The sequence below is a fragment of the Helicoverpa zea genome, chromosome 2 (genome assembly GCF_022581195.2).
Source record: "Helicoverpa zea isolate HzStark_Cry1AcR chromosome 2, ilHelZeax1.1, whole genome shotgun sequence".
NCBI classification, from domain to species: domain Eukaryota; kingdom Metazoa; phylum Arthropoda; class Insecta; order Lepidoptera; family Noctuidae; genus Helicoverpa; species Helicoverpa zea.
Window position 1 is genome coordinate 12,800,834 of NC_061453.1, and position 13,401 is coordinate 12,814,234.

Consider the following 13,401-nt stretch of genomic DNA (forward strand, 5'->3'; position numbering starts at 1 on the left):
ACACCGACTTTTTGAGCGAAACACACATTCATTTACCAGTAGTTATAGCAGAATCTATTTTCTTCATTATAATCATATAATTATTTTTTATTTTATTTTATTTTTTATTTTATGTATCTGGTTCACCAACAATTGTTTATACAAGAAACAAGAACTTACGAGCCAGTACAGTAGAATAGCAGTTGTACAACAATTACTTATAGGTAAACTCAACATTTCAGTATAGACATGCACGTTATTACTAATTTACAAGTACAGTGAAATTAAATAAGCCAAACAGTATACATATATAAAAGTAATAATGTACATAATTCACAGTCAGCAGTGGCGAAATCGAGATCGCTCTGAGACAGCTCAAAAATGGAAAAGCCCCTGGCGAGGATGGCATTACAACAGAGCTTTTAAAAGCAGGAGGTAAGCCCGTACTGGGGGAGCTCCAGAAGCTTTTTAATGCCGTCCTGTTTGAAGGGAGAACTCCAGAGACGTGGAGTAGGAGTGTTGTCGTCCTGTTCTTCAAAAAGGGAGACAAAACCCAGTTGAAGAACTATCGACCCATTTCCCTCCTAAGCCACGTATATAAGCTGTTCTCAAGAGTGATCACGAACCGACTTGCGCGAAGACTCGACGAATTCCAACCACCGGAGCAGGCTGGGTTTCGGAGCGGATACGGCACTATAGACCACATCCACACAGTGCGGCAGATTATACAGAAGACCGAAGAGTATAATCAGCCCCTGTGTCTAGCATTTGTGGACTATGAGAAGGCCTTTGACTCGGTTGAAATCTGGTCTGTTCTGGAGTCCCTGCAGCGTTGTCAAGTAGATTGGCGATACATCCAAGTGATGAGATGTCTCTACGAAGCCGCTACAATGTCCGTCCAAGTACAGAATCAGCAAACAAGGCCCATACCGTTGCATCGAGGAGTGAGACAAGGGGATGTTATTTCCCCGAAACTGTTCACTAATGCAATGGAGGATATGTTCAAAACGCTGAACTGGAAAGGACGCGGCATCAACATCAATGGCGAACACATCTCTCACTTGCGATTTGCTGACGATATCGTCATCATGGCGGAAACGCTGCAGGACCTACAACAGATGCTGAACGACCTGGCTGAATCTTCTCTACGCATCGGCCTACGGATGAACTTGGACAAAACCAAGGTCATGTTCAATGAACATGTTCTACCGGAACCGATTGCGATACACGGCGCCGTTCTCGAAGTTGTTCGGAAATATGTATACCTCGGGCAGACATTGCAGTTAGGTAGAAACAACTTTGAGGACGAGGTGAATAGGAGAATTCAGTTGGGTTGGGCTGCATTTGGGAAGCTACGTCGAGTCCTAACATCGTCGATCCCACAGTGCCTAAAGACAAAAGTCTTTAATCAGTGCGTCCTACCTGTCATGACTTACGGAGCCGAAACGTGGACACTGACGGTACGGCTGGTCCACAAGTTTAAAGTCGCTCAGCGGGCTATGGAAAGGGCTATGCTCGGCGTTTCTCTGAGGGATCGCATCAGAAATGAGGTAATCCGTCAGAGAACCAAGGTCATCGACATAGCCTATCGAATCAGCAAGCTGAAGTGGCAGTGGGCTGGCCATATTAGCCGAAGAACCGATAACCGTTGGGGTAAACGAGTTCTAGAGTGGAGACCGCGCCTCGGCAAACGTAGTGTAGGACGTCCTCAGGCACGGTGGAGTGATGACTTGCGCAAGACGGCTGGCAGGAGCTGGATGCGAGAAGCCGAAAATCGATCTCAGTGGCGTGCACTTGGAGAGGCCTATGTCCAGCAGTGGACTGCGATAGGCTGATGATGAATGTACATAATTACAAAAGGAAGAAAGCGATAAAAGTGATAAAACTTAACAAATTTAAAACAACACTAATTGATATTACAATAAATTATCATCAATAAAAAATAATTATTACGAACAGAAATAATCAACAGAAAAACTAATACAGAAAAACTAAAAACTGTCAGAATTCAGTCAGGCCCGAGAGAATAGACTTTTTACTTTTGTGTGAATGCAAGTCGAGTCTATCGCTATAGCCATTGATGACCTTACAGAGCCTTGCGCAGGGAGAATTAGCGCCCAACACTGTTCTTCGCTGGGGTGCATACAAGGGTGTGATAGGACTGCGTGGAATTCTCGACGGCACACGGAGCCTAAACAGAGACAGCAACTGAGATGACTCAATTTTGTGGGAAAAAATTTTGCACGCAAAAATAGCATCATTGAGTTTACGACGCGTATCTAAAGATTTCATTCTGAAATACTTCAATCTCTCCTCATAAGAACGTATTTTTTTGACTAGGCCATTTGAAAACGTTAAATGCCAAAGAAAACGTTTTTGAACCCGCTCGAGTCGCAAAGAATGCACGGCATAGTGAGGTCGCCATATCACACTACAGTACTCTAAAATACTCCGGATTAAACTATTGTACAGTAATATTTTTGTGCTATTGTGATTATTATATTTATAATGGAACGGACTATCATGATTATTCGTTTACAATTTTGTAGGAGCACGCATCTACATTCCTACATACTGCACACATAGACACGAACCCTAACACACACAAATGTAATGCTAGTGGTGAAGGATTATCAGGCTCGCCACTAAACGCAAAGTGAGGACCACTTCGCTAGGAATTAGGTGGACCGATTTAATCGCCTACTACTAGTTCCTACTAGGCATTGCTGGGAAGCTTACACGAGAAGTGGGTATTTGTCGTAGACGCATACAGTCGTGCTCGTTAGCGTAAATATTTTTACATAAATTGACAATTTTTAATCGTGGCCTACTTTAGTGACTAAGCGTACTTATAAATGTACATACCTCCTACATATTCTAGTACATCTAATGTTTGAGTGTTTAAATTGAGTGAACTTCAAAGAATGGACAAGAAGTGACTTTACACAAAATCATAATGGATAGCAGCCCCTTCAACCGAAGCGGGCTAACGCGCCGCTCTCCACCACCGACACCAACACCAGCCCAATCCCCCGCCCGAGAGCCAATAGAGAAAGTGGAGATCATCTCAACGCCTGAATTGCACAACTGGATGGGGTACATCGAACAAAGCCTAAACGAGGTCTGCATTATTACTTCCGAAGGCAAGCTTAACTCAGAACAAAAATTAAGAGTGAGTAACCTCTGCCGAAAAGTGGGAAATAATGTAGCTCATCTAGTCCTTCAGTACCAGTCCCTAAAACAAAAGGCCGTACAAACGCATCACTCTCTCCAAGCCCTGAACGAAAAACAAGCCCTGACAGATACACTAGCTGCAGAAATCAAGAATGCAATAAAAGAGTCCTGTACAAAACCAATTTCTGAAAGCACTTCCTTTGCGGATATGGTGAAGAAAGGGTCCAACAGCTTCGTTCGTCCAATTAAACATAGCGCATTGGCGATTTATCCGAGCGATAACTCAAAGACGAGCGATGAAACTAGAAACCTGGTCCAGAAAATCGTGTGCCCTGAAGAAATGAAGCTGAAAGTCCGAGGAGTCCGTAAAGTCCGAAATGGCGGCGTGATTATCAGCACTGAGACCAAGGATGACCTCGAAAAACTAAAGCACACTGTCCAGCATGCAAACTCAGGCCTCACCGTCAACGAACCACAAAAGCGGAAGCCCCGCATAATAATAATAGGAGTTCCCTCATCAATGGCAGAAAGTGAAGTATACAACTGCATCTTTGAACAAAACGTAGTCGATAAAGTCCCATCCATGTCCAGAGAAACATTTTTGTCCTCAATAAAGCTAAGCCACAAATCTGGCAGAAGAGATACAGATAATCATAACTTGATCTTAGAAGTATCAGCGGTCATACGAAAAGCCCTCATCACCCAAGATCGAGTCTTTATAAACTGGACATCCTGCCAGGTAAGAGACTTCACATTGATAACTAGATGTTACATCTGTCAGCAGTACGGTCACGCGGCTAAGACATGCAAAAATACTGCCCCGGTTTGCGGACACTGTGGTGAAGAGGGACATTCAATCAAGGAGTGCACTAAGAAAAATGATTCTCCAAGATGCGCTACGTGCCTACGCTTCAAAAAACCAGGTAATCATAAAACCGGAGATATCGATTGCCCGGCTAGAAAAGCTGCCGAATTTAGATACACACAGTTTAGATACAACTCAATCGACTATGAAGGCGCCTGAGAGCGTCACATAATATTTAACCACTTTAGAACTTAACTAGTTTAAGTATTATTATAATATGGATAGTTTAATTATGGAAATAGATAATAGTTTTTCAACTATGACCAAAGCATGCAATGTTGAGGACTGCAAACAATATCTCTCTGACTTTCAAAGCTCACTAACAGTACTAACCCAAAATATTCGTAGTATATATAAGAATATAGACAGTTTCAATACCTTCCTGCATACCCTTAACCTGACTTGTGATATAATAGTGCTAACCGAATGCTGGTTATCAAACAGAAATGGAAATCTCCCTTTTATTCCCGGATATCACTCTTTCTATAGTAAAAAAAGTTATAACCAAAACGACGGCGTCGTAGTTTACGCCAAGGAATCGCTACAGATCACTGTCGAAGAACCAGACCTTGAAGACTGTAACTGCTTAGTTATAAAAATAGGAAGTACTACAGCAATTTTAGCTATATATAGATCCCCTTCCTTTAAAAACCTGGATCCCTTCCTTTATTCTTTAAACCAGACTTGTGAAGCATTAATTCCATTCAAAAACATTATACTAACCGGTGATCTAAATATCAACATAGGCTCTAACAACTGTGATATCGGAACACAAAACTACCTTAACCTTTGCTCATACCTAGGGTTCCTACCTGCTCATACTCTGCCCACACATCAGAGTGGCTCTTGCTTAGATCATATGATGATTAAATCTAGTTTACATTACATAACACTTGTTACTAATTCAACGATTACCGATCATCATGCTGTCCTACTAACACTAGATTTAATGCCCCCTAAGCTAAATCGAACACAGACAAAAACTAAATTAAACATAAACAATCTTGAAAATGATTTACGCAGCATTGATTTTAGTCCAATTTATAATGCTGATGACGCAAATTCATCTTTATCGTACTTAATAAAAAATGTCCAGCAAGCTATATTACACAATACGACTATTATGACAAACAATAAAAAACTGCAGAATATCAAACCTTGGATCACACCTGGACTCATCCGTTGTATTAGACACAGGGACAAACTTCATCAAAGAACAAAGCGATCACCTGATAATTTAATACTCCAAATAACATATAAGAGGTATCGAAATTTTTGCAACAACCTCTTAAAACGACTAAAAACTAACTACGATAAAAATGAATTGCAGAAAGCAGGTAACAATACCAAATCATTATGGCAACACATAAAAAACGTCACTTATTTATCAAAACAGCGTGAATCAATCTCAAGTTTACTGTTTCATGATACTTCACCGCTTTTGTCAGCTAACAATGTAAATAACTATTTTGTAAACGTGGGGAAAATCCTTGCTGAGCAGATCCCACATTCAACGGTCATACAAGCATCGCGCATTCAACACTTAACCACGAGTGATAAATCTTTTGGAATGCTTGACCCTGATACACACGAAATCACGCGAATTATTTCAGGACTGAAAGATGATACTGCAGTTGGCTGGGATAATATAAGCAATAAAATATTAAAAAGGTTCAAACATATTCTGGTGCCCCCCTTAACGTATATATTTCGTCTATGCCTCTCAGATGGTGTATTTCCTGAATTTCTAAAAAAAGCAGTAATAATCCCTATTTTCAAATCAGGAAACAAAGATCAAATAAGTAATTATAGACCAATATCAATACTTCCTTCGATATCCAAAGTACTAGAAAAAATTATTAACACTAGACTAGTCAACTACTTGGAAAAACACGGTTTACTATCACCTATGCAATTCGGCTTTAGATCTAAATTATCCACAGCAAATGCGGTACATACCCTGACCGACTACGTCACAGAAGAACTTGGCAAGGGGTACCAAAGCTTAGCAATCTTCATTGACCTAGCAAAAGCTTTTGATACTGTATCAATTCCCCTGCTTTTATACAAACTAGAGGCGGTAGGAATTCGAGGCACACAGCTAAAACTAATAGCAGATTACTTAAATAATCGTTGTCAATGCGTTCGAATCGATACGACCATAAGTGATAACCTAAAAAACCATGCTTTCGGTGTTCCGCAAGGCAGCATTTTGGCCCCTACCCTATTCCTTATTTACATAAATGACCTATGTAATCTGGATATAGAAAACGGAAAAATAATATCTTATGCCGACGACACAGCGCTTTTATTTACTGCGAAAACTACTGAGGAACTCTACAAAAGCGCACAAAAAGGTTTTGATATTGTCACTAACTGGCTTAAAAACAATCTACTAACCCTAAATGTTGATAAAACTAAATTTATGCACTTTTCTATGCGCAGAAGTCAAAATAAAAATACTAACACGCATCTATATGCACATCAATGTAGTGATCCGTTAATCAACTCATGTCATTGTCCTATAGTCCTTAAAACAAATAATATTAAATATCTGGGTGTTATAATTGACGATACTCTTTCCTTCAAACAACACATCGAGAGCTTGGTGTCTAGAGTACGGAAATTAATGTTTGTTTTTAAAAAACTACGCACAATCGCAGACAATAAGCTAGTTACGCAAATTTATCTGGCCCTTTGTCAATCCATCCTTACGTATTGTATTACCTCTTGGGGAGGAGCACCAAAAACTACAATGCTTCCTCTCGAACGAGCCCAGAGAGCACTTTTAAAAGTAGCTTACTTTCGTCCTTTCCTCTTTCCCACAGATCAGCTATATAAATCTTGCAATGTTTTAACTGTCAGGCAATTATTTATCATGCACGCAATACTAACACAACACTCTCAGCTTTCCTACAATCCTAACATTATAAACAAAAGACGTAAGGATATAGTTTGCAGTTCAAACTCCACCTCAAAATATGTGTATACGAATAGATTCTTTAGATTTTTAGGCTCATTTCTGTACAATAAACTAAATAGTGAACTAAGCATTTATAGCCTTAACTACTTTAAATGCAGAAAAAGTGTTCGTAATTATCTGCAAAGCCTGTCTTATGATAACACGGAAGACCTACTTAAAGTGTGTAAATGAAACTGCAAACGCAAACAATAATAAATAAGTATTAGGTATAAGCAAAGTATGTATTTTAATCGATGTTTAGCTATTTAATTTTTTGTATATTAGATTGTCAATTTATGTTGTCAAATTAGCAAATAAGGTCTCTTTTCGCTTGAGACACAGGTTTAACCTAGTTCAAGCAATTATAATGTTAGCACATATGTTTAGATTTTAAGAAATAATGTTGTTTAATGTGAACTTCGATAAATGAATAAATGATTTGATTTTTTGATTTTTTTTGACATAGCCGAAGGCCTTAGGCAGACATACCACAAAAACTGGAATTCCTTTGTATTAATTGAAACTGATGCTTAGAAATGCGTATGCGATGTGTATTTGTTTTTTATGCTTTCACATTAAAATGGCTGAGACAGTGTAGAAGAAATTCAGTACAGACATAGACAGGTTCCTGTAGACCATTTATTTCTACATAGGTCCAAAATATTTCATTCAGAATGTCGGTGAATCCTTCTCCTTGTGAGAGGAGGTCTGTGCCCAGCATTGGGACGATAAAAAGTATGTAACAGTACAGTACAACAGTACAATGTCGGTGAAACCACAGGTATGTGCTAGTATTCCAGAGCTCACAAACCGCAAACAGTGATGGCAATACAAAGTAAGGCTATAATTCATTAATTGAACACTGTTATATGTGCAACTAATTTGAATAAGCCTTGTGTGGCCGGTATTACGTGTGGTCATAGAAATTAATGTTGATAGATTCCTTCAGTCTCTATAGATACATACATCGTTGGAGGTTAAAGAAGAGAATAGTGTAGAACTGTTGTAAATCGGGTGCGCTAATAAGAATGAGCTACTTTTGAAATGAGCAACTAGAATCAAACTCACTTATATTTTTGACGTTCATAAGTGCTTGTAAAGGCCTATATGAAATAGAATGATTTGACTTTGACTTTGAAAAGCTGAGAGACAGAAATAATGTTATTTTCGGGAAACCATGGCTAGTGGTTCGACCACATGTAGATACCTTGTCCTCTCAGAATTTTCGAGAGGCACAGACAATTGATGAGATATTAGTGAAGCAGAGGACATTAGCTTTAACGAAATCTTTTGCGCTAGATATTTAGAAAAATCCACCAATGATGACGTTACTTAGATCGTGCAAGTGCAGTAATACCGGTTGGAATTCTGCTCAACACTTAAGGGAGGTGCAGCGAGATGATAAAAGTAAATTATCGTGCATATTTCCCTCAGGAACGGACAGCGTCATTCCGAGAAAGCAAAAGTCTACTTGGGGACGGTTTTGTGGTTGCAAACGGATCTCTCGTTATTTTTGCTGGCTATTTTTGCTATTAAATTTTAGTAGATAGTCTTTACTAAGTTATGGTTTTATTGGGTACCGTACAAGCTGTTTCTTACGGCTCTATTTGTGAGTCAGGGGATCTTCTTCCCGTACTAAATATAGCCCGTGGGGATAGTGTAACGTCCGAACAGTGAAATATTTTTTTCAAATTGGTTCAGTAGTTTAGGGTCGTTTAAGGTACAAAATAACAAAAAAATAATTTAATTATAATAGACAGCTGTGATGTTCTGAAGTTTGTTCATCTCTTCATCGCCGCCATAATATAAGAAACAGGTGAAAGGGGGTCGTTTTTGGGGATGCTGCCCAATTTAATGTGATAATTTTTGCCTAATATTAAAAATGCATTTCACTTTGAAACACAATAACCTCTTTAAAATATTACTAGTTTTGATTGGCACAGTTTCTAGTATATGATACCTTGTAGGAGGAAATAACTTCAAATGTTGTGACCCCAATTTGAGGAGAAGTATTACTTTTCTTTCGTCGAATTGTTAGTTATGTTTAAATTTTACTAACGTACTGAAAGGGTCTCCTTTTCCTATCAAATATCCAGTCCACGTGTAAAAAAGTTAGTATAGTTCTTGGGTTTGTAAACCACATAGCACCACCTGGCTAAACATTTAGCAATGGACGTAGGTATTAGTATTTTAGGGTAATCAAAAAAGGTTGATAAGAAACAAAAGTATCGCATAATGTCTAAACCAACAATTTCTCTAAAGAAAAAATTGGTACCAGTACATGATGGTTTGCATTACGACGAATATAAGCCAATGCGGCCAAACGTTAGAAGTTATGGCACAGCAATAATATGAACTTTATCGAATGCTCTTCAGGCTGCAGACGCAATGCTATTTCCTAATAGAGTTCATTTGAATAAGCCTAATGCGCTATTACGTGTCATAGCAAAGAAATTGAGAAATAGTACACACATTTAGGCAAGTAAGAGTTCTAAGAGAAAATGTTTGTCAGATTTAGTCTGAAGTAGTTATCAACTAATTATTACTTTTTTCCAGTTTTCGTACTCTATGGTCCTCTCTCAGATTAAATGCTTGTTGTGAGTTGATAATTTGCTTAATAGTGTGCGCGTTAAAACGATTACGAATTATTTTGAAGGGATTGACGGTTACCTTTTAACTAATTATGTAACTTTTAAAATTGTACGTATGGAAAATAGAAAATACCAGCTAGCCTATAATCATTTAACTTCTCTTGCATGCTTGTGTATTTGTTGTCATTTGCATTAGGTATTTATTTCGAATAACATTGATCAAGAGTGTTTCCAAAAATCCCATAATCTTTATCATGTGACCTTTTCTAATCCCGATTGCCATGACCACACGTAACAACTCCACATGTGCATTTATATTAAGAGCAACACAAACGTCGCCAGTTGACTTAGCGCGATTGCTCTAATTGCTCCCTCTGCATGAACATCGAAGCTATGGCTCCGCTTAGCTAATACAACTTAGAGAATTGCTCCTTAATCTGCTCCTTGTGGCTTGCATGTGATCGGAGATAATGGTGGGGAATTAGCTTAACAAGAGTGTTGGAAGGACTAACTGAAGGACTGAAGTTTTTGGGCCAATTATGCTGTACCTACGAAGCTAAATACATCGATTTGGCTAGCCTTTTCCCCAAATATTTTGGGATCCGCTTCCAGTCGGATGCAGCTGAATACATACCAGTATTTTACACAAAACAAATGGCTATCGCAATTCCTCCATCCTGTTGCTTGGGCCACCCCAAAACATACGACTTACATAGACTATAGTAAAGAGATTTTTACCCATCAGCCCTCCATTAAAAAATAATCGTACTGTTCGTTAGACTAAAATACATGTGACATTCACCATCCTTCTGAGATAGGATTAGTTTCAGACTTCTATGACTAAAGAGTACGGTTTGTAATATTTTTTCTAACATACTCGGTACTTATTCTATTTGCTCGCACCCATAGTGATTGGCTGTAAAGTACAACTGAAAACAAACCCTGTCAGAATGAATACACAATTTGATCCCAAAAACAAACACTGGCAGGTGTGAACTTTTTTGTGTATCCCGTGTACTGTTGCGTACACAGCGGGTTAAAGGTTTTAGAATAGATGGTTTGTGTATCAAAACAAATACCTATAAATCGCTGTTATTGGTAACATTTCAAATCGAGTTGCGGTTTTTTGAACTTTTTGTTTGTGTACGCTAAAGTTAGCGGGTTTGTATTTTTTTTGCAGTTATTTTGATACTTTCGCCATGGGCAGTTTTTGGGGTTTCGTACCGAAAGGGTAAATGGTAACTCTGTAACTAAAACTTCGTTGTCGGTCCGTCTGTTATAAGGATTTATCTCATTAAAGTGCTGAGAACATTTCCTCAGACATCTACATTTTTTATCCAGGTGCGCAGAATAGTTCCCACGAAAAGAGAATGAATGTAAAATTACCGGTTTCAACAATTTTGTAAATGCAGCTTTGTAAACACAGTGAACTTTCAAAACCACATTGCCTCCTACACGAAATGAAAGCCTGAATGGATTGACTTTCCCTTCTTCGTCCTTTTTGATCAGATTTTGGAATGAAACTACTCTCAAACAAGGTAAAATTGACCACCGATGAGCTGGAATTCACTGAAAACTGAACAAAAATCATTTCAGTTTTTGTGAATAAAATCCTAGTTCATTCCTACTGAAGACATTCTTCGTTTTGCATGTTAGACATTGAATAGATTCTCCATACGATTCCTGTTCGTTGAAATTGAATCAAATGTAGATATGGCACTAATGGAACGAAAAAGGTTATGACTTTCCTTATGTTTCTTTCAATATATGAATAGGTGTGTGAAAAAGGTTCAAATAGTACCGTGTGTGTGTGAAATAACCGTTTTTTGGTGCAGTTGACATGTCTATCAGTGACATAGAAGATGTAACATTTCTAGAAAGCAGGTTAGCCATACTTGTTTGTGTTTTTCAAGGGAAAATAGCATTTATTTTACTGACTTACCATTCACCACTTATAAAAAAAAAATGATTTGCAATCGTATATGTCTCATCAATTATTCCACACCTTGTCTTAGAACGAACTCGATCATTCTTTTCTAAATCAAATTAACATCAAATATACCACTCAAACACCCCATAATATTTCACCGTAGGATCCCCAAATGAACTATGTGACGTCACGCCCCTCCCAGCGTCAAAATTGCCTCATATGATTAAACGTGGGATATCCAAGACGAATGTTCTGCCGACCCCACAAGACGAATCACCCAAGCGTTCGTTACAGACATTATGTTTACCTTATTAGCATTTTGTGGCCCATTTTTGCCTTCATTGGTCCTTCGAGTGTAATTTAAAAAGTTTTGATCTATCACCCCAAGTTTTTAGCAATAAATAAAGGTAATTTTTCATATTGTTTAGATTTAGGAGTGTTGTAGATAAATGGTGCGTTGTTTAATTGTTATTTTTCAATGTTTGTTTTTGTTCCTTTTTAAATCAGACGCATTTTAAGGCAATCAGGCTAGTAGTCTAACTAGCATAGCGACAATGAAGTGACTAGCTTCTGCTAGTTGTGACGGTAAAAGCAGGCTATGGCCTTTCTCAATAAATAAGCTATCCAACATTAAAACATTTTTTAAATCGTACCAGTAGTTCAACACGCACAGAAAGGTCTTTAATTTTGTAATCATGTAGTTGTAGGTTCATAGATTTTAAGATTAGCCGTTGCTGATTGTCGTGTGTCCAAATCCCCTTAGTCTTTCTGAAACCCATTTTAGTGCTCGCGATATGAAATCGATAATAGATTCCCTGAAAAGGAAAACACAGATAATTTTTGATTCTACATATTCTCTTCCCACTTTATTTTCCCATGATAAAACCCCCTTAAATAACCCATTGTTAATGATTACTTGCATACCTATTATTACAATCTTCTTTTACATAAAGTCCTCCTTTCCCGTGTACTCATACCGTCCCTAGTACTCAAGTTATTAATAAGTAATTTTAATGCAGTTCCTTGGGGCTCGGATGCGCCGGTGGCAATTAAACATTAGTTATGGGCCTGCTAGGAAACCTCGAAAGAAGATACGGTTGCTCGTTTTGTGCTGGAACTGAGGGAAAATTCTATTTATATTAAGATGCGAAAGTTTGTAAAATTGTATGTGGGTTTGGTTTTTATTCTTTTAAGCTATAACCATGGGATATATTTTGATGAAAACTGGCAGTTTATAAGTAAGAGTGACAATAGGCTACTGGTTTTCCCTATGTGGTAAGTAATTCCCTTGAGATACGATTGAAAGAAAGAAAGAAGCTTGAGCGGGAGAAAAAAATTATTAAAAGTGTAGTGTAAAATCTCAACCAATTTAAGTTTTCAATTTTAGCCGAATTTCAAGACATTTTACTTAGTTATTTCAATATGCAGCTTCATAAAACCGGCATACATATATTCAGTCTTGTAGATAATTTCGTTTTACAGACGGACGGTAAAGATGATAATAAATGATGATTATAGATGAAAATGATTAATAGTGGTGTAATTTAGCGTTACCGTTTAAAATAGACTCCCGTGGAATTGGATCGGCTAGCGAGTGGGCAGTGCTCTGTATTTTAAGCTAGTCTTCGTTTCACTAACGGGAATAAATCATTCTTTATGGAACACGAATCTATTGATTCCACTTAACGAACCTTTGTCAACTTACTTATAAGCATTAATTAATTAGTTTTCAGTAAATTGACAAATGGACATTCAGTTGGATCGCGGATGGGTTGCCATCTTATCATGATAATATCTCCACGTTAAACAATTTGTCCAAGATGTAATGAATGACAGCAGAATTTTCTAGTAATTTCTAACTAAAGCATTATATAGTAGTACTTTCCCGCATTAACCCCAT

General features: G+C 37.9%; 1 protein-coding gene across 1 annotated transcript; it reads left to right on the forward strand.

Annotated features, from left to right (window-relative positions):
• Window positions 1–2,803: 2,803 nt before the first annotated feature.
• On the forward strand, window positions 2,804–4,305 carry LOC124642079. The gene has a single exon (XM_047180383.1). The coding sequence runs from the start codon at window positions 2,936–2,938 to the stop codon at window positions 4,175–4,177; it is 1,242 nt and encodes a 413-aa protein (XP_047036339.1). The 5' UTR covers window positions 2,804–2,935; the 3' UTR covers window positions 4,178–4,305.
• Window positions 4,306–13,401: the final 9,096 nt, after the last annotated feature.

Excerpts from the sequence above, each read along its gene's own strand:
- LOC124642079 (XM_047180383.1), top strand. The coding sequence starts at position 2,936 with ATGGATAGCAGCCCCTTCAACCGAAGCGGGCTAACGCGCCGCTCTCCA.